The sequence below is a fragment of the Kwoniella pini genome, chromosome 5 (assembly GCF_000512605.2).
Source record: "Kwoniella pini CBS 10737 chromosome 5, complete sequence".
NCBI lineage: Eukaryota > Fungi > Basidiomycota > Tremellomycetes > Tremellales > Cryptococcaceae > Kwoniella > Kwoniella pini.
This window is the reverse complement of record NC_091720.1, coordinates 1,441,583-1,468,232: the sequence shown is the minus strand read 5'-3', so window position 1 is coordinate 1,468,232 and position 26,650 is coordinate 1,441,583. Positions and strand designations below refer to the sequence as shown.

Below are 26,650 nucleotides of genomic sequence, written 5' to 3'. Positions count from 1 at the left end.
CATGCATGATAAATCATCATCAAATTATAATTTAAATCTCATCAAAACTCAGTAAAAATGTTTATCAACATTTAAGCACTCTTTCCCGCATCTTCTTTAAGAGAAACGATTCTATTTAAAATAATCTTATCTTCTTTATCTTTTCCATTAATTTTTGAATCAATTTCTAATGATTTAATCTTACTTTCTCTATCAATAGTGAAATAAGCTAATCTCATTCCTTGAAATCTAATATTTTCCATTCCAACTAATTGTTCAACAGTTGCAATAGGTTCATCTTCAATATGTTTAAAAGCTTCACTTCCTTTTAATGGTTTATTTCCTTCTTCATTATTTGAAGAAGGTGCTGAATTAGCTTTTGCTTTTTTTAACCTTTCTTCAGATTCTTTTCTTGCATTTAAAATTGATTTTTTACTTAATTCATAAAATGCAGGTTCAATTACTGCATTTTTATAAATTTCTAATGAATTTGAATCTATATCAGATTCAAAATCTGTTGGAGGTGGATCAGATTTGAATAATGGTTTGAAATATCTGACTTCTTCTATTTTTATTGAATCAGGTACATTAACCCATTGAATATAAGCTTTAGCTTTTTTAATCTTTCCATCATCTTCTAATTTACATCTAATTTCCGTAACTTTTCCATTTGAATCGGTTGTATGACTTAAATAGGAGACGGGGAAAGGAGCTTTGAACAAACCAACTGATTTGCCAGGAGCTAATCTGAAATAATCTGGTGAATCCTCTGTACGGAAATCTTCAGCATCGATATAAACTTCTTTTGTAAATGAAGTCGTGACCGTTCCCATAGCTGGGACTTTGGGGTGGAGGGGCACTTGAACGGGTACTCGATAGTCATCAGGAACATTGTCAATGACCAATTTGACAGGATTAAGAACCATCATCAGCCTTGGAGCGGATTCTTCGAGGTATGATCGAATGGAAGCTTCGAATCGCTTGATCTCGGTCACTGATTCTGAAGTTGTTACTCCTAACTCCGATACAAAAGATAATAATGCTCCTGGTGGTATACCTCTTCTACGTAAAGCAATGATAGTGTAAAGTCTAGGATCATCCCAATCTTTCACCAACTGCTTAGTGACTAATTTGGCAATCTTTCGTTTCGACAAGAAGGTTCCTTGAAGGTTCAATCTGGCAAATTCGTACTGTCTAGCTTTGTATACTTCTAAAGCGTCACAAAGCCACTCGTAAGATTCCCGAGCGGGTATAAACTCAACGGTACACAGCGAGTGGCTGTTGACGCCGAACACTCATATTAGCAGGTGTCTTCAATATGGCACGCTTCACTCATATAATTTACTCACGAGATATTCTCTATACTATCGCAAAGACAGTGCGTGAAGTCATATGTTGGGTATATCTCTGTGTCACCAGGGCAAAAATTAGTTGCTACAGCATCTTGACACAAAAAGGTAGCACAAGGTTACTCACTCCACTTGTCACCTGTTCTGTGATGAGGTGCCAATTTGACCCTATACGCCACCATATCCCACATGTATGGATTTCCGCTCGTCAAATCCATCTTCATTCTGAGGGCAGCTCCTTGTTCGGGATATTCTCCATTCTTCATTCGCTCAAACTCCCTCAGAGATTCCTCGACCGGTCGGTCACGATGTTCACATGGCACTGGATGCCCTTTACCCATTCCCCTGTCCTCCTTCATCTTTTCGGCTGGGAAATAAGGCCGATTTTCAGCTCCTCTACCGCTTGTAAGCCTGAAAAAAGAGCTAACATACCGCTACACGTGCAGACATATGCTTTGCCCCTCCTTGTCAATTCCACCGCCCATTCGTATAATTGCTGGAAGTTGTCACTCGAATAAGTGATTTTCCATGGTTCGAAACCTAACCATCTGACAGTGTCCAAGATAGATTGGAAGAATCGACCTTCCTCCGCTTCAGGATTAGTATCGTCGAATCTGAGTCTAGTCAGCTTGCTATCTGAAATATGCCACTAATTGGTAAGCTCACCTCAAATACGTCCTCCCACCATGAAACTTAGCATATCCAAAATCGATCATGATGGCTTTGACGTGACCTACAATGAACGCGTCAGCTCCGAGCAACGACAAGTGACGAGAGTAGTCAGCTTACCGATATGGAGATATCCGTTAGGTTCTGGAGGGAATCGTGTATATACTAATCCTTTGGTGAATTCTAGATGTTGTTCCTTCAACTTAGGATTTACTTGAGGGTTTTCTCCGGGTTTATGGAAATCGCTTAGGAAACCTTCTTTGAAGATAGTTGTAGGGATAACAGGCGTCGTGGATGATGAAGCTTCCGCCGAAGGTGTAGCTGCTTTTGGTTTAGGTGTTGGTTTAGCTTTTGCCGCTGAAGCCGCTTGGGCCTTTGCTGCTGCTTGAGCTGATTCTTTACTTCCGAATAATTCTGTGAATAAGGTCTCGAGCGAAGTCTTGACTTCTCCAGCATTTGCCCACCTGTAGTTAATTTGAGTCAATTGGGTCCCTGTTCGAATGCAGTTTGAGCCGATTCGCGATAAACTTACTTCAAATCGGAGGTTCCGCTCCTTATACCTCCTAATACTGCTCCGAGACTAGCCCAGTTTTCTGGCGGTGATGAAAGTGTGGAGACGTAAGATTTGATCAATTCCGGTAATTGAGCAGCAGAAATATCGATACCTGTCAGAAAAGGAGATGTCAGTCGAGCCTTTCTGAACCCGGTGGTCCAAGCTTGGGATACCTACCAACACCACAAGCTTTGTTAAACTCTTCTTCATTTATAGGCGTTCCAGCAGGATTACCTTCTGCATACTTAACAGCAGCTGGAAACGATGGAATAAGCTTCATCTCAGGTCAGTGACAGGTGAATGAGGATGAAGGAGCTTACCAGCGACCTGATCAGTAGATTTTATATCCCCACTCTCAATCTTCTTCACTATATAACCCTTTTCAGCGGGACCTAACTTTCCTGCACTTCCAGAAAGCTTGACAAGCGCACTAGCCGTCTTCTCATCAAAATTCTTATCTTTCAATTGGAATTCATCGATGAGTGATTTCAAAGCGACACCTGATTTTGGTTGTCTGACTAATTCAGTCGCTGATTTCTCGGCTAATCCTAAGCCTTGGAATAGCGATATCAAAGAAGCGTTTTCAGGTGACTTGGGATCGAATTTGGGTGGCATATTGGTTCAATGCCCGAGTTTTCAATTCTACTCAGTCCGATCAGAGCTGATAAATATATGAAGGAAGGAGCAATCAAAGTTGTATGGACTCAATAAATCGAGTCGTTTCGTTGAATGATATACAACAAGGTTTCCTTTGATCATTTACCAGTATATCTATTATGATATATCGGCTCGAAAGATAGTAGAGAACACGTGGCATTATCACACGAGTATATATATATGATAAAAGTTATTAATTACTACACGTCATCTTCGTATTGAAAGGTCCGTGCGTCTTGTTTGTATACGTTGAAAACATTACTCTGTCACTTTTGCTAATTTCCATACATTCTCACTGATACAAATTTATCTAATCAACAGCATTGACCAAGCTTATCATCACCTGCTACAGTCCCTTCAGCTGAGCAAGATGCGTCCCAAAAGAGAACGAGAGGATTCGGCAACTCCTCCAGCTGAAACTCAGTTTATCTCACAATCCGACGATTCCGATAATTTATGGGAAGCACTTGAAATTATTGGAGAAAGAGGACCGAGGAGAACGGGTGATTATTTGGTTCAATGGAAAGGTGTAGATCCAAGTACAAAAGGACCATGGGAACCCTCATGGACGAAGAAAGAAGGTTGTACACAAGATTTAGTAAGAGATTGGAAAGTTAAATGCAATGAAGCTGCCGAAAAGGAAAAGGACAACTCAGAAAGAGGGAAGAATACCAAGAAGAGGAAAATGACCAGGGAAGAGAAAAAGACTACTTCGCCAGAAGTCGTCATTCCTGGTAGGTTTCATTTGAAACGTACCCGACAGAACCCCTTGAACTCATCGTCAATATGTCTTGTATATAGCTCATCGTGGAAGAGGAAGACCGCCTGGATCTACCAAAAGCAATAAATCTTCAGCAACTCTGCACAATCGTCGTACTTCAAGGGGAGCTTCATTTTCCTCGGAATATACGACGACCTCTGCTCCAAGTCCGACCAAGACGAGTAGAGTCACAAGAGGTCAAAATAAGAATCCCCCTCAAACACACATTGTGGAAATCCAAGATGAAAGTTCTTCATCTCCTGCCTCGAGCGACAAACCTTCTTCTCGCATCTCAAAAGTCCGTATTGACCTGACCAATACAGAAAGTGCCATTGCCGGTCCCGGTCCTTCGACCGCAGCCAATCGCTCAAGACAATCGACTCCCACAGATACTCCTCCCCTTAAAACCACCAGCAAAAGTCGATCTCGTGTGTCTCTCAAGTCACCTGGGAACAAACAATCTGAACAGCCGGTTGAACCTGGCCTAGCTAGCTTGGCAGACGCGGATAACAGCTCTGTCTCAGGGGATTCAATTGGACAATTTTCTACTCCTCCTGCATCTGAAAGAAGACCTAAAGCTGCCACAGTAGAGATCAATCCTGCAGCAAATCTCCTTGGAGAGTCTTCCAATGATCAAGAGTCCGCCAGCGCTCCGCAGGAAGTGAAAGATGTAGCGACAGCAAATGTATGGGAGACGATTGAACACGATGGGGAGATAGGCGAAAGACTTGTAGGGGAAGACGATGAGGGCTTAGCAGTGATACGTGTCATGGAGGAGGACTCGATGGAGCAAGAGATAGGTGAAGGCGATGAAGATCTGAACGACCTCGATTCTGAACATGGTAATGGGGAACAAGAACCCTTGGACCAAGGGCAAGATATTACGGATGAAAACCGCGGCGGGTCTGATAATCTCGCGGAATCTGATGGCTTAGCTAATCTTCCGGCAGAAGTTGCTGCAGATGAGTCTATAATCAGCATCCGTCAAACAGGAAACGATGATGACAATTCACTCAAACCTCATCCTGACACTGTCGCTCTACAAGAGTCTCGAGCCAAAATCGCAGAATTGGAAGCGCAAATTTCCCAACTACATCAGCCTGAAGATCATCCCGACACTGTTGCTTTGCATGAATCGCGATCGAAAATAGCGCAACTGGAAGCGCAACTCTCTCAAGCACAAAAACCCGAACCTCATCCTGATTCAATACTTCTCGACGAATTCCGATCAAGGGTTGCGCAACTTGAAATTGAACGTCAAGCAGCTCTGAGCGTCTCCACCGAACCTCCAACAACTCAAGCTGAAGCTGGACGTGAATCCATTTCCGAACCCCGAATCACTCAATTGGAAGATGAAATAGCCAAACTGAAACGGTCGAAGGATTTGTTGAGTGACGATAATGGATTCCTGCGTGGACAGTATGCAGAGGCTTCCTCTAGAGCCGTCACGGAAGTGAACAATGTCAAAACGCTTACAGAGCAAGTCCAAACTCTCAAGTCTCAATTATCTACAGGATTGAAACAACGACATATGTTGTTCGAGAAAATAGCTAAGGATAAAGAGATAGAGGTTCATAAATTGAAAGGACAACTCAAGATACTTTTAGATCAATCTAGATTGACTGACGATAATGTCAGAGCAAAAGCTGCTGCGTACAGTACGATGAAGGGAGAGTTGGAAGAAATGACTCGACAATTTTTAGCTCGTGGAGGTGAAATTGATCGATTAAACAGACGCATAGAGAGTCTAAGTGAGAGGAATGAGGAATTGGTAGATCAATTAGATACGATCCGAGCACTGAAAATGGGAGTTCTTCCTGGACTTGCCGAAGAAGAAGACAGGGATAGTTACTCCTCAGCTGGAGAAAGTGATTCAACAGATGATAGTTTGATATTGAAAGCTCGAAATTCTGAGAAAAAAAGAAATGGAATTGAAAGATTATCAACAAATGATGTTTTTCAAGCTCAATATATACAAGGAGAAAATACCAAAACACCTTTGACAGGATATGAATGTAAGTTTCATGATGGTGAAAAAGGGTGTAATGTAATTTGTGAGACTGTTGAAGTGGGTGAAACCGAAACTAATACGTAAATCATGATGCTGATTCATGTGCTTTTTTTTAATTTTTTCAGCAACTGTGTGAACATGGAATTGATCATCATCAATACTAATCCTAAAAGTGAAGTCAGCTTAATACAAGAAAAGTATACGACAAAGGGCTAGAGTGAGATTCTGGTTGTGGGGTATCTCTCATAGTAATCCGAGAAAGCTTTTATAATTATGTATCTTTGTTGTAATGATATCGTGGATATCCAATGTGATAGTCCCATCGAAAGGAGAAGAAGCATATGCATTCAAGTACTTTATTATCATTCGCCGTGTATATCCCTGTGTTTCCGAAAAGACCTCTCCAAAATTACATATTCACGACACATGTTCAGTCGTAAGGAAATGACGGATTTGTTTGTTGTGATTGAAAAGTGGAGGTAGTTCGTTCTCGCTTCCAACAGAAACAGAGGTGTTGTGATATTAGAGATGACATAGTTGACAATCTAAGTCTTCATAGAATTGGTTAATTGTTTTCCTTCATTAAGAAATCAAGGCTGATCGATCAAAAGTAAATAAAGAAAAATCATTTGATATTTTAAGATTTAATAATTGATATGTCCATTTTCCAACCTACGAAATCTCTTTTATATCCTCAATTTGAAAGTTATAAATTAAAACCTTTAGATCCAGAAGAGAATATATTAGAATATGAATTACCTGGACAAGGAGCTACACAAAGTAGATTTTCAAATTATTCTTCTTCTTTTTCTAATCATTTAAATTTTAAAGAAGTTAAAAATCGTATAGGATGGGATCATTTATATATGAATTATAAAACTAAAAAAGGTATTTATATTGATAAAGAATGGAATGTAATAGGATTTAGTATAAATGTAAGTTTAAATTTCAATTTTTTTAAAGATTTTCATAACTATATATATATTTCCTAATAACAATGTTTTGATTTCCTCTTCAGGATGATTTAGTACCTACTTTTAATCAATTAATTTCTTTACCTATTCCAATTTCTTCTACAAATCAACAATCAGAATTCCCATCTGCATTATCACTTACTTTAAATAAATGGGCAATTTCATCAGGTCATGGAACACTTTATATACTTGAAATTTCATCTAATTCCTCAATAAAAGATCAAGGTAAATTTATAGCAAAATATGAATTTGATTATCCATTTTTACTTAGATCTCAACATATAATATCAGAAAATGAAATCAAATTATTAATTACAAGATCAATTAATGATAAAGAAAATCAAAAAAATAAAACAAATACTTTTGAATTAATTGAAATTTCAATTAATCCAAATGAATTAAATCAAATTGATAATAATAACAATGAGATACCAAAAGTTAATTGGAAATTAAAAGGTGGTGATTTGCCTATATATACTTCTTGGATTAATAATGGTTGGTTAATCCTTTCTCCTGAAGAATTTAATGAAAATTCGATTTCAAACTCGGAAAAGGAATTGGATAGTACAGTGAAAGGTGAAGAGACAGAACAAGTGAAAGGAAATTCTAAATTAGGTTTAGGAGCATCAACTATAAGAGATCAGAAAGACTCGAACGATAAGATAGATATCGATAGGGAAAGATCTTATCCATATTCATGGACTCAAGATTCAGATTCGATTAATATTAAATTACCCCTTCCTAAAGGGTATAAGCGTGAAAATATCAAATTAAATTTGACTTCCACAACATTTACAATATCAATATCTTCAAAAGAGGAAACAAATTTATCAGCAGAATTGAGTGAATTCTTAAAAAAACCGGTGAAAACATTTTGGACAAATATTGATCCATCTTTATCAACTTGGACGTTAAGTAATGATCAAATAGAAATTGATATTGCTAAAATAGATCATAATATTAGATGGCCATCTGTATTCTCTCCTTCAAACGAAGATGATGATGATGATGAAGATGAAGAAGAAGAAGTACCTGAAACTTTATCAAAAGAATTTTTAGCTTCAGTAAGAGAATCATTTAATAATATAAAATCAAGAGAACAAGAAGAAGAAGATGATGAACCAAATGTAAATTTTCAACATCCTACAATTCCTGCATTGTTAAGAGAAGAAATGGATTTTGATGAAGAAGAAGAAGATGATAATAATAATAATAATTTAGGTGAATTTAATAATGGACAATCAAATAAAATAGGAAAAGAAGTTTTTATTGGATTTATAAATTTTAATGAGAAAAATGGAAATGATATTTCAACAATAAATTGGTCAAAAAATACAATTAATATTTTATCATTACCATTATCACAACAAAGTTATGATAAAGAAGAAGAAGAAGAAGAAGAATTTGGAATAATTATTAAATCTGCTTTTGATGGTTTACTTTTTTCACCTCCTTTTTCAGCAACAAAAACAAATGATAGTAATTTAATTAAAAAACAATGGAAACATATTTCAACAAATCCTGCATTATCTTTTGTTTTATCTTCTAAAAAAGATTTAAGATTAATTAAACATTTAAATTTAAATAATAATAATAAAACAATTGTATTTGCTTTTGATAGTGGTACTTCTTCAATTGGTCAAGGTAATATTTATATTTATTATAATCCTGAAAAAAATGAAAAATTTTATTCAAAACAAAGTATTTTACCTATTAGTGGAGGTGAAAAAGGTGCTTTATTAGGTATTAATTCAATTAAAATTAATGAAAAACAAATTATATTAGCTCTTACAGAAAAATATTTAATAATTTTAAAAGATATTTTATAATTAAAATCTCTAATATATATGTTTAACTTAATGCATATATCTTTATATATATATAAAATATATTGTTAATTCACTTATTGGTATAACAAAAAATTCGGAATAAGAATGTCCCATCTATTTTTGAATAATGTGATACATTTACAGAACAATATTTAATAAACTATGAAAACATGTTAAAAGGAAAAAAGAGAAAAAACACCATCTATTATTATTGAATCAAACGTCGCTATGCTATATGTAATGAATGTATAGTAAATTGTTAAAGTGTATAAACGAAGCTAATCGTTTTCATTGGATTTAAATATTGATGATGAATGAAAATCCAGTGAGATGATTTAAAGGTACCGTCTGTTGTATGGATTAAAAGAGGGCTAAAATTGATGAGAGAAGTAAAGGTAATAGAACAGATATTAGTGGTATTTGAGAAACTGTTAACCATGCACCGCTCCTACCGAAAGAGATGACAAATTAGCGATCAAAATTCGTCCGATTCCAGGATTCGGCATCTCAAAACACCAAATTCTGGTTCGATCAACTCACGATTGTGGTTTAGCGGTGATCTTGACAGTCAAAACAGCCACCAATCCATCAATAGCTGGCAAGCCATTCTCTTCCACACTACGAAGTATGAATTATTTAGTAGCTATCCTTTACATCATGCATTGATAACTCACGTTATATAATGGTTTATATCATCTTTGTCATACTCATAATCAGTACTCATTTTCTTTCTTTCATACATCATGAACACTTGAAGAGGTCAACTCACCACTTGAATTCCTGAGTAAACCAGAGACATATTGCACATCAGTCTGATAAGTGTAATTCGAATAACTTCCTGTTCCACTGAAAGTCGAAGTATTTGTCAAAGCACTGGTATTTATAGCTTGACCAGTCAAATTGCCTATTAATTGATCTCGACCGATATTATAACTACAAGCGAGAGACAAGCGTGATTTAATGGCGATTCTTTTTTTTTAACCTCATAATTCATTTAAAAGTTACTCACCCATTCGGTACGATATCATGTCCACTATTCAAATCCATTTCAACGGAAACAGCCATGAAATACGCATTGGTTGTATTTTGTATCCAGTATCTCAAATGTAATCCACCATTAAAAGTCTCTTGACATGTTCCAATATATGGATTTCCATAATTGTAACGCAATTCTTCAACTTCAGTAACGTTTCCCTTTCCATCACCTAAATTTGCAGACTGGTCGGATCCCAAATGTTGACCTAAACATTCTTCTCCTTGGCCAGCAATTCTATAGCCGTGACGATAAACGAGAAAGAGTGTGCATGAAAGAGTAGGAAAGGAAATGAGCATATAAATTGTGTAGGAATGAAAGAAAAAACAAGTGAATTGCGAAAATAGTCAGAATACGAAATTATTGATCAGCTCAATTTGAAGCGATTATATATTAGGCTGAAGAATATCAATACTCACAACATATAATTCAAAAACCCACCATCATCTAAACTTTTCGCCAAAACTGCTTTGTCCGAATCTGCTGATAAAATCACATTGAGAGGTTCACCCAATCCAGCTGGGTAAGTCCCATTAACAATCTACGTTAATCCTTCCTATCAGTCTTCAACAGATTCTATTTCAAGGCCTTAATCAGAAAAAGACGAAACGTACAGTAAGCATATAACCACCATCATCAGCTGGATTCGTATATCCACTAGCTCTTTTGACTAAATTAGACTTTACAGCTGAACCAAGAATCTCTTCTCGCTCCACTGAAATGTTGTCGGTCCATTTTGACGATGGAGTAGCTTGAATTAATGATAGAGATAAGAGTTGAATTGTGATAGATAATAAAATTGATGATTTTGAAGAGTACACCATCTCTTTACCAATCTATATATTTCTAAATGTTCTATATAGCTCTAAGATACAACCTCGAAAAGTTAAAAAGATAAGGTATAATTTTTAGTAAAATGATTTTCTTGTATGAGCCGATCGATGACACAGTATGTAATATTCCCAACAAAAAAAACGTCCTTGGCACGCGTATACCTTTTAGGTAAATTATATTTTGGTAGAAATTATTTATCCGTTAAGAAATAATGCTGGAAGAGAAAATACGAAGTAGAAATGTCTATGAAGATTTATAATGGGTCAATGTATGACAATAGAGTCAATGTGGATCTAAGGAATGATGATGACAAGTCAAGTCATTAAGCTGCGAAATGATTTTGATAGAGGATAAGAGTAATATTTAGTATTAAACTATCGCTGGACAATTCGGAACTAACTTTTGATCATTATATTACCCTGAAACAACTGTAACTTGGTCTTTTTGACTTTTAATCGTTTCACTTTTTATAAGGCAATTCATCATTGAACTCACTATCATCAAATTCCCTTTTGTGATCGAAACACCTCATCAACATCGAATAGGTCTTGTTCCATTTTAGACCCCAATTCATTCAGTATACCCAGAAGTGTCGAGTGCCAACTGTCGACTGTCAAGATGAACACACGTCAATTACTCCGATCTATCCCTACTTCCAGTAAACCTCGTATATCATCAAGTATACGATGTATCTCCTCTTCATCCATCACTGCTCAAATCCCTAACTCCACAGCTACATCTTCCAACAATGCTGCTGGACCTTCTTTGACTTCATCACAAGGTAGGACGACTCATTTTGGGTTCAAGGAAGTACCAGAAGAGCAAAAAGAAACTTTAGGTAACTATTTGTTTTCAATTATCCTATTCACAAGTGCTTGTGCTGACCAGGAATATGATTGAGTACAGTCGGAAGCGTCTTCAGCTCTGTAGCATCTTCTTACGATGTCATGAATGATGCTATGTCTTTGGGTATTCATAGAATTTGGAAAGATTCATTCGTTTCATCAATGTTACCTAAATTACCGCCTTCTTTGCATCAAAATCCTGGTACAAGTCCGATAGAAGTCAAAGAACCGTTCAAGTGTTTAGATGTAGCTGGAGGAACAGGTGATATTGCTTTACGAATACTTGATAGAGCAAGAGAAAAATTTGGTAGTAGAGATATTCAAGTTGAAATTGTTGATTTGAATCAAGGAATGTTGGATGAAGGTAGAAAGAGAGTGGCTAAGACTTTGTATTATAATAGTGAGTTTTGGCACACCATCTTTACATTCTTAGTTATTGAACGTTCTAGCAAAATCGAGTTGGTTTAACGAAGAGCTCATCCTTTCATACGATTATAGCCCCCCAAATCACCTTCACTCATGGAAATGCTCAAGCCCTCCCAACTCACATTGCCGATAGTTCTATTGATCTATATACTATCGCATTTGGAATAAGAAATTGTACATCCTTGCCTGCAGTATTGAGTGAGGCTTATAGAGTGCTTAAGCCTGGAGGTAGGATTGGTGTTTTAGAATTTGGTAAAGTCTCAAATCCCTTATTCAAGGAGTAAGTTGAATGACCTTTGTTAAATACTACACTAGATGTAGCCTGAGGAATGCGACTGTTATAAGACTTTGCTGACGAGATTACACAGAATATACCGACAATATTCTTTCCAATTTATACCTATCATGGGTAAAATCTTGGCTGGTGATTCGGAATCATATCAATACTTGGTCGAATCAATCGAGAAATTTCCATCTCAACCTGAATTCGCTCAACTGTGAGTTGACAGACAGATGATATCACTCCTGAATTAGACTTCCAGGTCTCGCTCTTGCACGATGTTTTTGCAGATTTTTTAACAGGACGTGAGCTGATATAATTCTTAATCTAGCATGCGAAACGCAGGCTTTCAAACTGGTCAATTAAGGGAAGGTAAAGGTGGAGCATGGACAGATTATACGAATGGTATAGCAACAGCTTGGACGGGTGTCAAGGCATAAATCCGAGTTGAGCCGGGAGCTCTTTCTAAAGGGGAAGTCATGTCTGAATTTAAGCAATAATATTACGACCGACATGCCTGTTCACTTGAAATATTCTACATCCCTACACATAGTCGTCCTTGCATGTAAAAGCAATTCTGCTTCATGTATGCATATATATATATATTCATGCGGATTTTTTTGGGTAAAGCCTTGCGATGTCGAGGTTTCAGCTTCAGGGATCATCCTTTAAAGGGTTAAAGTGAAACCACGTGGCACATTCCAGCTGTTTCGCTCTTCAGTCATTCGATTTACCACTTCCAGCACCACAAATAACTATCATCAAACATCATTCTAAGCATCTCAGGATCTTCCCAGCATTTCATATATAATCACTCGTTGGCCATCTTCCTCTACATCTCTACGCCCTCGCATATATCAATCACCCCGTTCAAAACCTCCAAAATGGCTGAAAAGATCACTGAATTTGCTGAGATACCTCAACAATTCATCAAAGAAGGTACACAAGTGAGTTCGCTTTGATTGTGATCAAAATACATCGTTTATGTAGTATCTTTCAACATTTGACGACATATGATCATTACCAAAATCAAGAGGAGTCGTCTTGAGAAGAAAGAAGGCTGACATCTCATGTCTGGTGTAATAGTTCGTTAACAGGTGTACTAAACCATCAAAAGAAGGTTAGTTGATTTTGCCAAGCTTCACTGTTACAAACCCATTTCATCCCTACTCCCACTACGCCTTACACCTTGTCAAGACTATACTATGGTCCCAGGTGACTCTTGCATCCAATAATTTCTGGAGCAAGGTGTAAGATGAGATAATCCAAGGTGTATAGAGACTTGGCAGGCATAAGGCAAAATATGCAGATAAGTAGAAAGAACGGCAGTCAGTCAATAGAACATAGTGGAATAAATGGAGTCACCTGAAAATGGATAGCAGTAGCTAGGATAAACAATATCCAGGCTTTCTCCGAAAGAGGTTTCACAAATCGGATTATACGCGAGTGTACAAGCTGACAACCTTGTTTTACCCAAATAACAGAATACATTCAACTTTGTAGAGCTATCGCAGTGGGTTTCGTAGTAATGGGATTCATTGGTTACTTTGTTAAACTTATCCACATTCCAATGTAAGTGCACCTCCATTCTTGCGCTACCAAGTTGTCAATCATTCTAGAAATAATGCTAATATCCTAATTTGGTATATAGTAATAACATCTTAGTGTAAGTACACCGATATTTTCCCCGTATCAAACGAGACTCCTCGTTCTAGGGTCACATTCCATTCACCATTTTGACTTAAATAGAAACAGCAATATGCTGACGCTGTGATTTTACATATAGGGGTGGAGCATAGGTCAACAGCGAGCACGATGGGCCGAAAGTTTGTATAGTTGACAGGAATATTTTTAGGAGAAATGCATCTTTGTATACCCTTGAGAACATTCGATCACGCCCTTTATATAATAGGTAGGTCATGAAATGAGCCAACCTCGCAATGATACGATTGACTCTACCTACGTTGGTATATTTGCAACTCATAAAATTATTTTATATCCAAAACACTGTTTAAAAAGACCGACTAAACTTATTTAAAACAATTTGACTACAATTCTACCTTTAGCCTATTAATTTTTTTTAAAATAATACATGAGCGATTTAGTCTTTCCTTTCAGCTTCGATAAAAAAAGTCGATTGGGTGGAACTTACTTTACCAACTTGTAAATCTTTGAAAACATTTGATAATTCTTTAAATTCTTTAATTTCAATATTTGGTTTAACTTTACCCATACTTACAAAAGTTAAAGCTCTTTTTGCTTCTATTCTATTTGATAAAGAAGATCCAACAATTTTTGAAGAATTTATAATTAATTGACATGCATCAATTTCAAATAATCCATTATGTGGTAATCCAATACAAACTAATGTTGATCTAATTCCTAAATATTTTAATGCCTATTTTTTTTTTAAAAAGGGAAAATAAAATCAGTATTATTTAAATTTTTAACAAATAAATCCAAAATTATAATTATTTAAAAAGATGAAATGTGATTTTTGGGAAACTAACTTGTTGATATGGTTGTATTACACCTGTTGTAATTATAGCTGCTTTTGCTTTACCTCCTATAGCAATTTCCACTGCTTTTGGAATATCCTATTAATTCAAGGAAAATCAAAATTATTATCTTCAAAATCGTCCTTAATTCTTTTCAACTTACTTTTTCAATTGCGAAATCAACAAATTTATGACAACCGTATGAATCTAAAAGTTGCTTTTTTTCTTCTCCTGTATCTATTCCCACTACTCGGTAATTCATTGCGATTGCGTACTGAACACATACCAACCATGTAGTCAATAAATAATCATTGAGAGGGAAAAAGTTAAAAATATGATTTACTTGTACGGCAAAATGTCCTAAGCCTCCTCCTGCACCTGGGATAACAACCCAATCGCCTTCTCTTAAATTGGCGTTTAACAAGCCTTTATAAGCTATTCACGATGGACAAAGTGCGTTCCACCTATCAGCTCCACTGACCGAGAAAATGCTTTTAATGAAAGGGAAATGCTGGATTGCTTTACTTACTAGTGAGACCTGCACATAAGATTGGCGCTGCTTCTGCTAGTGATACATCGTCTGGGATAGGAGTTAGATGGACAGTCCGAGAAACAATGAACTGATGAATAAGTGGCAGATCAGCATGGCTAAATCTGGACCGATATGAGGTATAACTGCGGATTTACCTCTTGGACTGATGTGGTCGAAGCGGAGCCTCGAAGGTCAGCTCCACGGCACTGCTCTTGTGATTGGGTTTCACTTACAGCAACCTTCTTGGGTTGTACCATTTATGGCGATCTTTGAATTTGATCAAAACTAGTCAGCTTGATTTCGCAGAACCTCCTTCAAATCATTCTACCCCCTCTCATCTCTCGATCCGCTCCGCTCAAGGTTTGTATATCTGATTCTTCGACATTCTCCTCTCGGTTTCGCGTCAATCCATTTTGTGTGGAAGTACTTACATCTGGGCAACTTTCCTCTGCACCGTCCAAACACTCATCACAAGTCAAACAACTATCAGCCATAAATTTAACACCAACTCTATCTCCTAATTTAGGTCCTTTACCAGGTCCAAGATGTTCACCTAAAGCAACTATATATCCTGCACCTTCATGTCCACCTATAATAGGTTCAACAGGTAGATCTGTTCCTTTACCCATAGTTATAGATACGTCCGTATGACATACTCCGGCATAGACTATCCTAACTAACGCTTCACCTGGTTTCAATGAAGAAGGTTGAGGTGTAGGAACTGTTCGTATAGTCGGATAGTCACCCTAATTTAATAATCATTTCCAATCAGCCTTATCACCCCACCCTCATGCTCTCATTAATTCACATGACTGAATGAGACTTACAACATGATCACTGATTGCTGCTTTGTGAGTAGTAGGTATATCTTTGAAATTCTCAAAAATTGGATCTGCCATTTTGTACGCTCTCACTCGTTGGGAGATTACAATCAAGCAGCGTGAGAGATCTTGTAATTAATACATACTCTTGTTTATGTAGAGATCAACACATATGTCGTTGATATGTCTGGGCAGCTGAACATGCATAAATGGATCGCATATGAATTGGAACGCATCATGACCCGAGGCCCGACATGTCGGCTGGTATATCGGGGCCCACAATATCCGGGCGTTTAAGGCGCTTAAGAAGCGACAAAGTCGGGATGACATTTTATGCTAAGTCACCGGTCCCGCTGTTACTGGCAAAGAAAGGTTTTATCAAACGGATTATACGTTGACCGAACTCCCATTATTACTCCCTTCTCTCACCTTCACAAAAATAGAGTCGGGTTCTTAGACCAGTATGAGTCCATTGAAACTTGGCTTCGCTTACAGCGCTTGCGGTAAAGCTAAATAAGCCTGTTGTTGGTATAAGTATAAACTTCAATATGACTATAGATAGATTGATGAAGTCATCCTTGAATGAATTGCCCGCGCATTAATCAGTATCGATAATTCATGGCATTGTATACCCGTTCGAATCTTGGAGTTGGTCATATGATAAGGATGATCCACCTCGCTTAGCTTTGAGCTAGAAATATCACTCTTAAGCATGAATGACACAGGAAAAGCTGGACTGGACATGGCGATCATCTTCCATGATTGCCCCAGAATGTGGCGGAGTATAAACAGGAATGAAATGTGGTGAGATGTGGAATTCGGGCGTTTAAGTGCAACATCCTAAATGGGGCTGACCAGGGTTCGATTTGATTTGACGCCTGTAATTGTAGTTGGTCTTAGGTTGATTCTTAAAATAGCGTATCATGAATGGTCTGAAAGATAAGGGATGAAGTAGCTTATGTTGCATTAAGCCTAAGATAAAGAAGGTGTCTGATATATAAAGGACCTCCAGAACCCATGAATCGTTAAACCTTCCATCCATCGTTTTCAAATACCCGTCCCACGAGATTTTGTCAACAATTTCCAACTTCTCAACTATATGGCCAAAATGCCTGACATTAATACGGAAGAATATCTCGATATACCAGGTACGATACGTATATTTGATGAAGCAGGACATGTGGTTCAAACCGATCATGTAAATTTACATCCTATGCCAAGTGAAGATCCTGAAGATCCTTTGAATTGGTCAAAAACACGTAAATGGATTTTTCTAAGTTGTGTAATTTGGTAAATAATATTTTAATTGAAAAACGTTAATCGAATAATAACTGATCTTTTAATCGATTCTTTTGTTGTAGGTATCAATTCGTTGTCAATCTCCAAGCTGCTGTTTTATACGCTATTTATACACCTTTAATTGAAGAAAAAGGATTATCTCTTGATCAACTTAATGCTGGAACTGGTTATTTATATTTATTTATTGGTATAGCAGCTATCTTTACTCAACCTCTTGCATTAGGATATGGTAAAAGACCTATTTATATCATATCGACCTTTGCTTGTGCTTTATTAAACATTTGGACAGTTTATATACCTAATAATTCTCAATGGATTGGAAGTCGATTATTATTGGGTTTCTTCCTTTCTCCAGCATATACTCTGATTCAAGTCTCGATTGTTGACGTAGTGAGTACATCCATTACTGATGACCAGAAGTATGTGCGCTAATTGCTTGAGCTCACTTGATTAGTTTTTCGTACATGAACGATCTTTACCTATGAGCATTTATGCTTTGGCAATTTATGCAGGTGGATGTATGGGTCCAGTACTCAGTGGACAGGTTTATGATGCGATCGGTTGGAAACCGATTATCGTAAGTCATGCTTTCTCTGTTCTTTCAACATGCCGATAGGGGCGTGGAGTAACTTGTTTGAAATAGTGGTTATCGACCGGACTAACTGTTATCACTGGTTTCATCTTACTTTTCTTTTTGGAAGAATCATCTTATATCCGTCGATCGAAAGTCAAAGCAGCAGTGCACGTAGTAGATGAAGTTGAACGTTCGACTGAAAGCGGAATTCACAATCACTTGGCACAAATCGAAGAGGGTGAGAACCAAGACGAAGGTCAAAAGAATATCAAAATGGATACCGTCGAAGCCGGTGTTTACGATGTCACCCTAAATAATGATAATCGATCCGGCCAAAAATTCCCACTAAATACTCCATGGCATGGAATTCGCTTTTGGAAATTTGCGAAACCTCATCCACAAGCTCGAGCTATTATAGTCAAAACTGTCTTTCAGTGTTTGATGGCTTTCCGATTACCAGCAGTGATTTGGAGCGGTATAGTTCTCGGTAGTTTTCAAGCGTTCTACAACTGTAAGTGTTCTTCTTATGCTATCCCAGCTTATTGGAATGGAGCCTGTTGTAAGGCTAATTGCATGATTTCATGTCAATAGTCGTTTCTGCTTTGGCATCCGGTATTTTGGCAGAGGAACCATATAACATGTCTTCTAGTGCAGTCGGTTTAACATTCTTATCGTCCCTTATAGCTGCCATACCAGTGTAAGTTGGAAACTATTTCCTGAAGCATTTGACCGAAAAACTAATTTGGACACAATGTATAATAGCGCTTTCTTCGGAGGACCACTTGCGGATTGGTATGGACTTCGATGCGCAAAACGTAATCATGGTATATCGGAAGCAGAACATAAATTACATTTATGGATAATTTGTGTAATACTTACGCCTATTGGACTTTTAATGATGGGTTTAGGACCATATTATCAAGCACATTGGATAGTTTTCGTTCTTGGATGTGGAATTATCAATTTTGTTGGAACATTCGGTACTTTACTTGCGATAAATTATATCTTTGATTGTTTCCATGAGATTCATCCAAATGATCCTGATTCACCTTCAAGTGCAGCTCAAGATGCAGCACCTTACCTCTTAACATCAATTTTGATTTGCATGATCTTTTCCTTTGCACTTGTAAGTCTTCTTTTGATTTCTTCTTACTTTAAAAAAGAATGTGAGCTTATAGAATTGAATGTTTGATTTGACAGGGTTACGCTATAACACCTTGGTGCTTTGAATGGGGATTAAAGAATTTCGGGATAAGTTCCGCAATTATTTTCACTTTTATCGAAGCTTCTGCTGTGATTATGTTGATATGGGGTAAGAAGATGAGAAGATCTGGAGAAAATTATTATAGGAAAGTCGTCAATTGGTAATGAAAGGTAGTGGTATGAATAATGAAAAATAACGGGTGAAAGGAACGGGAAAGAGGGGAGAAGGTGTACCTAGATTCTTGTATGGAAGCAATGGAATCTTGCGCAATTAATGGACGTTATCAGTAATCTTGAGCATGCAGCTCGAGTAGATTGCACATCACATTGAGATGTCAATCTGCAATCTGTTGATTGGTTGCCAACTGCCACGAGATAGAACATTAATCTCGTCAATTAATCAAAATCAACGCGACGCGTTTCACATTAACCGTCGATCATCAACATGACCATCAGATAAATTGATTGATGATTCTATTGTCCTTGCATGACAGTCATAAGGTATATTCCCTCTCGATCAGATTTAAGCTGAGCTGAGTTTATACCGAACTTGGTGCTGTTGAAGATGCGTGCTGGTCCTTCGAGATCACCTTCTGTCATATCTATCCCGGAGTCAGATGGAAGCGATTATCAGCCCGTTCAGGAGAAAGAAAGCCCGCCTTTGCCTACAAGAACATCTATCAAGCGTAAACGACCATCGGTGGTCAAGAGAACGTTGACTAAGAAGAGTACCAAAATAAAAAATGAGGACGAGATAGAAGATATTGAGGATACTGCTGGACCTAGCATATTGAGGGATCATGGGTTAGAATATCATTCCATTGGTGGAATTGCTGGAAAGCAAGAAGATCTCTTGAGTTGGTTCGAGGGTTGTAGGTGAGTCAGCACTGCGCGGAGGATATCTGCACGATGTACAGATTGTTATGACTAATACTTGATCGACATTGAAGGGAGAAAAGAGGTATGCCATGGAGGAAACGCTATGATCCGAATTTGAGCATGAAAGAGAAAGGTCAAAGAGCATATGAAGTGAGTTTGTATCAGGATAGGGACCTTCTTATCAATATAATAGGCTGAGCTGATTATGATAGATTTGGGGTAAGCCGTTATATTTTAACATGTAAGCAAATCTGCAATTTCTGATCAAGCATCCATGTGGTAGTTTCGGAAGTGATGCTTCAACAGACTCAGGTGGCTACTGTATGTAACTTGACTCACCATCTTCACAGACACCACTTCACGGTTACTGACTGCTGAGAATGCAGGTTATTGCATACTGGAAGAGGTGGATCGAGAAATGGCCTACAATAGCTGATCTAGCAAAGGCAGATGTGGAGGTAGGTTACTTACTAGCATTTCCGGAAATCAATCTCATGTCCTAATCGGACGCTGACGGCGTCGCTTTGCCTACATAGGAAGTTAACGCAATGTGGCGTGAGTTTTCTCCAGCTCAAGTACAAGCTGTTGGAGCTTAAGGCGAATCTGTTTGATCAATAACATAGGTGGACTGGGCTACTATAGACGTGCTCGCTCACTTCTTGCTGGAGCGAAGACCGTCATGTCCGATCCCAAATATGAGGGTAGATTACCCAACGATCCGCTGGTGTTGGAAAAACAGGTGGATGGTGTAGGACGATATACAGCTGGTCAGTATATGTTTCAAGATGGCGGTCTCATCGACGAGCTGACAAGAAGGCGTAGGAGCGATATGCTCGATGGCTTATGGTGTTCGAACACCAATTGTAAGTGCAATCCTTCAATTTCCCGTAAGCACGGACAAACTGACGGAATTGTTTCTTCAGGTCGATGGAAATATACACCGTCTATTTACAAGGCTCTTAGCCGTCCATGCACCGCAAACCGCGCCGAGCACCATCAAATTTCTTTGGCAGGCTGCTGAGGAACTCGTCGCCAAGCTTCCAATTGATGGACATCGGACAGGAATAGCTGGTGACTGGAATCAAGCATTAATGGAGTTGGGCAGTCAAGTCTGTAAACCTGTCTCGCCGGACTGTGGGGCTTGTCCTCTGCGTTCGTGCTGCAAAGCATATTCTGAGGTCAGTCTGATGGACATACAGATGATGTAAATGGGTCTTGACCTAACAGATCCACTTTTAGATCTCTTCATTTCCGCCTCAGCCGCTAGAATTGGTATGTACGATATGCGCACCTATACCCCTGACAGCGGGAACAAACGGTATATCAAGCGTGTCAATCTTCCCGATGCGGAAGGAAAAGAAAGCCTCTAGAGCCGAAGAAGAGTCCGTCTTGGTGACTGAATGGAAGGGTGACAATGGCGATCGAAAATGGCTATTTGTCAAACGACCTGAGAAAGGTAAGATGGTCACCGAATTTGCTCGGCGTCTGTTCTGACAAGTTTGCGCAGGTCTACTGGCTGGCCTGTTCGAACCCCCTACAACTCCCGTGGCATCATCAAGCACTCCAGACATCTGCCTCGACACTTCCTTAGCCTCGTTATTGGAACTGATTGACAGTCCGATGAGCGATTCACAAAAGACCGGTCAGAGTCGATATGTGACATCGATACCTCATATCTTCTCTCACATTAACATGACTTACCATGTTCATCATCTGGTACTATCTACATCTTCTGCTCAGCCTCCAACTATATATGAATCGGACAAAACAGTCGTTTGGTTAAGCGAGGAGCAAGTTATTCATGCCAATATAGGCACGGGTGTTAAGAAGGTCTGGTCGGAAATATACGGTTCTTGGGCTTCATTTGAGGTTGATTCAACAAAAATCAAGAAGTCGAGCATCACAGCCAAAAAGGGTGGTCAGAAAAAGCTACCTTTGGCAGAAGTCAAGAATGGGAAAATCGTAAAAAAGGTTATGATGCCGTCCATGCCTAGCAAAAAGGTCGAGGTCGTCTGAAGGGTTAAATATTGGCACTTTGCTATTGTGCTGCCGTACACCTTGCTCAACGCTTGTTGTAAAACTGTACGGTTAAACCATAACCGAAGGACAAAGTGATATCAATGTATGCCATGAACGATTCGACTTGAAGACAGTGACAGCTCCCTTTGACTGATAGCGCAGTAATCCACTGCATCAATGAGAAAGCACTCCACGCAGCTTGAAAATGATCACAAAATCTGCACTCATGATATGGTCGTCTATCATTCGACTCATCATAAGTTACAGTAGTACGTTGGCGCAGCAAAGACGATATATGACGTTTTCTGAAATGGTAGTGTCGTGATTGGAGCATCCTGCTAACTTGATTGAATTAACAGATTGTTAAGTTTAATTTAGTCGGGAAGTGGGAAGCATGATTCAAGTCTTGTGCCTGATGCTAAACACCTTAGTGCGAATCATAGACGGCTCGTTGCGATTAGAAAAGAGGTAGGTCCAAGGCAGATAGTCTGGGTATGTTACTCATGGGTTCGATTTGCTTATGACGTAGAAAAACTTGAAAGTATTGATTCATTCGTATATATTAAGTTGGAATGAAAAGGTGATAACCAGCTCATAAGACGTGATTGATTTGAGTTTTTCTATATGTCCTCAAGTATCAAATCTAGACAGGTTAAGGAAAAAGAGGATAATTATTCCAGATAAAACTGATTGCAGATAACGATTGATGGCGAGATCAATTAAATGATATAACGAAGATCTACAGGCACGCTGCAATCTTCTTTCCCGTGAATTTCGCGATCATCTGATCGGAGATGTTCTCTCCGCTCATAACAGAGCTATACCAGGCAACACGAAAGAAGAGCCTCTACACCAGATTTGTGTTTGATTGCGCCATACATCAATTGTTCTTCAATCGCTCTTTCGCCTTCACCTCCACTTTTTTGAAATATGGTGATAAGGTACCGTCAAAATCAAAAATCGGAAAATTAATTACTTCTTTACCCTATCTAAACCGGAATAAAAAACCCTGAATCGAGAATGATTGGTACCAAAGGACCCTGATGATTTTCGGTTAGAGTCCTAAATTGAAATATGGCGTGATCAGTCATCATTGATTTTATAATAGTAATTTGATTTTATTCATCATTTTCATGATTGTTTTTGGCAACCAAATGAAGTTTTTACTTGAATCGCTCCACATATCAATGATAAAATTACAACAGTCGATCTTGAATCCCTATAGGTGACTATGGAGTATTATGGGGTAATTCCAGATAAACCATGCAAATGACGCACTTTTAATTTATTCCAGATTTTGGAACAAACTGATCACCTAAGCTGTTTCTTGAACATCGATTTTTACTAACTTTTTCACCAATTATTATAGATTTTATCACTTTTTAACGGTGATTGCAATTCCAAATCTTAATTCTTTTGCTCTGCTTACATCAGATCTCAATAAAAAGTCGCAACGAAGACGTGATCAATCACTTTGTACCTTTTTAAAGAGGCAAAACCGAAAGAGAAAGGATAAATTCGATTTGGACAATTGTGAATGGAATATATAAGTAGTTCAGACAAGATTTGGAATAATAAAGGAAAGCAGAAAGCTTCAACCTCTTCAACTGTACAAACTTTATCCGAAGAAAATCCAAATTCAACCATAACGAATATTGTACATCCTTTCATTCGTATTTCTCGACCTTCACCCCCTTCTTCCAGATCAACCTCTCCTTCCTTTTCATCCTCAAGGTCTAGGTCAAGATCTCAACCTCCACCCATCATGACCACTTCATATCAATCTCGTGATTTGAAGACTAGAGTAAAGAATTACTTTGGTTATACTGATTCAACACCTGAGACTATCTCTGTCACCAGTTGGGCTAAAAGTTCAACTCCTGATGCTCGATCAGCCGTAAGTCTCTTTATATTCATTTGAGTGATTCAAACGGCTAAGACTCTTACATGCCAGGTTACAACCTACTTATTATCCCTGTTTCCCTTCATACAATGGGTTCCTCGATACAATTTGACATGGTTGTTAGGTGATCTCATTGCGTGAGTAATCTTTCTTTATCACGAAATTAGCAGAGGGCTGATTAAAATTTAACCTCCCAATAGCGGTATCACCGTTGGTATGGTATTGGTACCACAATCCCTCTCATATGCCAAAATAGCCTTACTCCCAGCCCAATATGGTCTCTACTCATCTTTCATCGGTGTTCTCACTTACGCCTTCTTCGCCACTTCCAAAGATGTATCCATCGGTCCTGTAGCAGTCATGTCCCTTGAAACCGGTAACATCATCGCTTCTGTTCAACACAAATACGGAGAATTGTATTCTGCTCCTGTTATTGCCACCGCATTAGCTTTCATCTGTGGTTTTGTTGTATTAGCAATCGGTTTATTGAGACTTGGTTGGTTGGTAGAATTTATCCCTCAACCAGCAGTATCAGGTTTTATGACAGGTTCAGCCCTCAATATTGCCGCTGGACAATTCCCAGCAGTATTCGGTTTGGCTAAACGATTCAACACCCGAGACGCAACATACAAAGTGATCATCAATACCTTAAAGAATCTTCCTCATAGTTCTTTAGATGCCGCTTTCGGAGTAACCGCATTGGCTATGTTGTATTTCATTAAATGGGGATTCGCTTACCTTGGACAGAAGAAACCTAGATTGGCAAGATTTGCTTTCTTCGCCTCTTGTTTCAGACACGCCTTCGTCATCATTCTATACACCATCATCTCGTGGAGAGTCAACATCCACCACAAGACCCCAAGGATTTCTTTAGTAGGTAGCGTGCCTTCCGGTCTTCGAGATGTTGGTCGACCTTACATCACCGGGGAATTGATTGGAGCTATCGGTCCCCACATCCCTGTTGCTACCATCATCTTATTGTTGGAGCACATATCAATCGCAAAGTCTTTCGGTCGATTGAATGGATACAAAATTAACCCTAATCAAGAACTGATCGCCATCGGTGTCAATAACACTCTGGGTACTCTGTTCTCCGCTTATCCATCAACTGGTTCTTTCTCTCGATCTGCCCTCAAGTCCAAAGCTGGTGTGCGAACTCCTGCTGCTGGTCTTGCTACTGGTGTAGTCGTCATCGTTGCTTTGTACGCTGTCGCCCCTGCATTCTACTGGATTCCCAACGCCGCTCTCTCAGCATTGATCATACACGCCGTAGCCGATTTAGTCGCTTCGCCCAAGCACTCATACGGTTTCTGGAGAGTATCACCTTTGGAGTACATCATCTTTGTCGGTGCTGTTCTCTGGTCAGTATTCTACACTATCGAATCTGGTATCTATTGGTCTCTCGCTACCTCCATCGTCTTGTTGCTTGTCCGACTAGCTCGACCCAGAGGTCATTTCCTTGGTAGAGTCAGGATCAAGCCGGAATCAGTTGAAGGTGGTCACCAAATCAGAGATGTCTACTTGCCTTTATGCTCTGAAGCTCATCAAGATATTCCTGTGGAAGCTCCACCACCAGGAGTGGTCATTTACCGATTCGAAGAATCTTTCTTATACCCTAACGCCTCCCTCATTAACGATAGAATTGTTCAATACGTCAAAGCCAACACTAGAAGAGGAAAAGATTTCTCAGGTATCTCGGCAGGCGATAGACCATGGAATGATCCTGGACCTAAAAAGAATGAATCAGCAGCTATCATTGAGGAACAGCTATCTAAGCCTAAATTACGTGCCGTCATCCTTGATTTCACGGCTGTTGCAAACCTCGATACAACTGGTGTACAAAACTTAATCGATACAAGAGTTGAAGTTGAGAAATGGGCAGATGCACCTGTGGAATTCCATTTCTGTGGTCTTTTATCTCCTTGGATTAGAAGAGCTTTAATCGCTGGTGGTTTTGGTCAAGGAAATACTAGATCTGGAACTGCACTTGAAGTTGCACCTGCAGTAATTGAAAACCTTGAAAATGTTGCAAGTCCTCATCCTCTACCTGAAAGAGATTCAGATGGATTCCCAATAAATCGAACCACGGATTTAGAAACTGGTGAACAATTATTAAATAATCATAACCAAAACCAAGTTGCATCTGGATCAAGAACACCTTCTTCAAGAGGTTCTTTCGTTGATGAAAAAGCTATACATGGTGTAGGATTAAATAAAGATGGTACCTTTAAAAGAAGAACTAGTGATAATTCAAGTAGAACCGTACCACTTGTAGATAGATCAACCCCTTTCTTCCATTTCGATTTACCTGACGCTATCAATTCTTTGAATCTCGAAGAAGAGCAATAAGTGTCAAAATACAATAATAGAAATCGGGATCTCGGGTTTACTTGATATAGTTATATAGTTTAGGATTTGCGTCAAATATCTAGTTTTTCAAAGTCTGTAAATAAGTCATAAATGGCTTTTATGAAAATGTAATGCAGTAAACAATTATTTGAACATGCACATGCTGCATTCAACTTGTACAACGTGTTTAACATAACCTTTCTGAGCTAAGCTTTTATTATATTAATCGTATTTCGCCACTGTATTTGCCACTGCATCAAATTTGATTCCGTTATCGGTTCTCGCTAAAGAACAAAGGTGGATGAGAAGTGTGTGTCATCATCGATTGGATCATAACCTTAATCATCCTACTGTTATACTATATTTACAATAAT

At 38.4% G+C, this 26,650-nt stretch overlaps 10 protein-coding genes across 10 annotated transcripts; 7 read left to right on the top strand and 3 right to left on the bottom strand.

Annotated features, from left to right (window-relative positions):
* Positions 1-71: 71 nt before the first annotated feature.
* I206_104323 (glutamine-tRNA ligase) lies at positions 72-3,165 on the bottom strand (the record flags this gene model as incomplete). The annotated part of the gene is made up of 9 exons (XM_019155838.1): positions 72-1,257; positions 1,329-1,386; positions 1,456-1,695; positions 1,761-1,942; positions 1,995-2,061; positions 2,118-2,461; positions 2,530-2,662; positions 2,728-2,805; positions 2,871-3,165. The coding sequence occupies 9 exons, from the start codon at positions 3,163-3,165 to the stop codon at positions 72-74; spliced, it is 2,583 nt and encodes an 860-aa protein (XP_019010796.1).
* Positions 3,166-3,577: 412 nt separating this feature from the next.
* Positions 3,578-6,062, top strand: I206_104322 (uncharacterized protein; the record flags this gene model as incomplete). The annotated part of the gene is made up of 2 exons (XM_019155839.1): positions 3,578-3,941; positions 4,009-6,062. The coding sequence occupies 2 exons, from the start codon at positions 3,578-3,580 to the stop codon at positions 6,060-6,062; spliced, it is 2,418 nt and encodes an 805-aa protein (XP_019010797.1).
* Positions 6,063-6,634: 572 nt separating this feature from the next.
* Positions 6,635-8,781, top strand: I206_104321 (uncharacterized protein; the record flags this gene model as incomplete). Its single annotated transcript, XM_019155840.1, has 2 exons — positions 6,635-6,913; positions 6,997-8,781. 2 exons carry the CDS (start codon positions 6,635-6,637, stop codon positions 8,779-8,781), a joined length of 2,064 nt encoding a protein of 687 aa, XP_019010798.1.
* A 360-nt stretch (positions 8,782-9,141) lies between these two features.
* Positions 9,142-10,638, bottom strand: I206_104320 (uncharacterized protein; the record flags this gene model as incomplete). Its single annotated transcript, XM_019155841.1, has 7 exons — positions 9,142-9,229; positions 9,322-9,399; positions 9,456-9,477; positions 9,551-9,714; positions 9,791-10,051; positions 10,234-10,355; positions 10,429-10,638. 7 exons carry the CDS (start codon positions 10,636-10,638, stop codon positions 9,142-9,144), a joined length of 945 nt encoding a protein of 314 aa, XP_019010799.1.
* Positions 10,639-11,266: 628 nt separating this feature from the next.
* I206_104319 (uncharacterized protein) lies at positions 11,267-12,639 on the top strand (the record flags this gene model as incomplete). The annotated part of the gene is made up of 5 exons (XM_019155842.1): positions 11,267-11,486; positions 11,555-11,893; positions 11,992-12,199; positions 12,288-12,416; positions 12,531-12,639. The coding sequence occupies 5 exons, from the start codon at positions 11,267-11,269 to the stop codon at positions 12,637-12,639; spliced, it is 1,005 nt and encodes a 334-aa protein (XP_019010800.1).
* Positions 12,640-13,083: 444 nt separating this feature from the next.
* On the top strand, positions 13,084-13,998 carry I206_104318 (protein translocase SEC61 complex gamma subunit, archaeal and eukaryotic; the record flags this gene model as incomplete). The annotated part of the gene is made up of 5 exons (XM_019155843.1): positions 13,084-13,146; positions 13,286-13,319; positions 13,684-13,771; positions 13,851-13,865; positions 13,986-13,998. 5 exons carry the CDS (start codon positions 13,084-13,086, stop codon positions 13,996-13,998), a joined length of 213 nt encoding a protein of 70 aa, XP_019010801.1.
* Positions 13,999-14,233: 235 nt separating this feature from the next.
* Positions 14,234-16,128, bottom strand: I206_104317 (uncharacterized protein; the record flags this gene model as incomplete). The annotated part of the gene is made up of 10 exons (XM_070202934.1): positions 14,234-14,266; positions 14,352-14,597; positions 14,710-14,796; positions 14,861-14,971; positions 15,041-15,132; positions 15,227-15,317; positions 15,385-15,392; positions 15,463-15,496; positions 15,661-15,975; positions 16,057-16,128. 10 exons carry the CDS (start codon positions 16,126-16,128, stop codon positions 14,234-14,236), a joined length of 1,089 nt encoding a protein of 362 aa, XP_070059035.1.
* Positions 16,129-17,158: 1,030 nt separating this feature from the next.
* Positions 17,159-19,291, top strand: I206_104316 (uncharacterized protein; the record flags this gene model as incomplete). The annotated part of the gene is made up of 7 exons (XM_019155846.1): positions 17,159-17,340; positions 17,412-17,739; positions 17,804-17,926; positions 17,993-18,434; positions 18,515-18,620; positions 18,686-19,049; positions 19,124-19,291. The coding sequence occupies 7 exons, from the start codon at positions 17,159-17,161 to the stop codon at positions 19,289-19,291; spliced, it is 1,713 nt and encodes a 570-aa protein (XP_019010804.1).
* Positions 19,292-19,691: 400 nt separating this feature from the next.
* I206_104315 (A/G-specific adenine glycosylase) lies at positions 19,692-22,021 on the top strand (the record flags this gene model as incomplete). The annotated part of the gene is made up of 11 exons (XM_070202933.1): positions 19,692-20,002; positions 20,077-20,155; positions 20,218-20,224; positions 20,289-20,326; positions 20,392-20,463; positions 20,542-20,560; positions 20,629-20,772; positions 20,828-20,868; positions 20,929-21,183; positions 21,245-21,461; positions 21,513-22,021. The coding sequence occupies 11 exons, from the start codon at positions 19,692-19,694 to the stop codon at positions 22,019-22,021; spliced, it is 1,692 nt and encodes a 563-aa protein (XP_070059034.1).
* A 1,540-nt stretch (positions 22,022-23,561) lies between these two features.
* I206_104314 (uncharacterized protein) lies at positions 23,562-26,276 on the top strand (the record flags this gene model as incomplete). The annotated part of the gene is made up of 3 exons (XM_019155848.1): positions 23,562-23,921; positions 23,979-24,064; positions 24,128-26,276. 3 exons carry the CDS (start codon positions 23,562-23,564, stop codon positions 26,274-26,276), a joined length of 2,595 nt encoding a protein of 864 aa, XP_019010806.1.
* Positions 26,277-26,650: the final 374 nt, after the last annotated feature.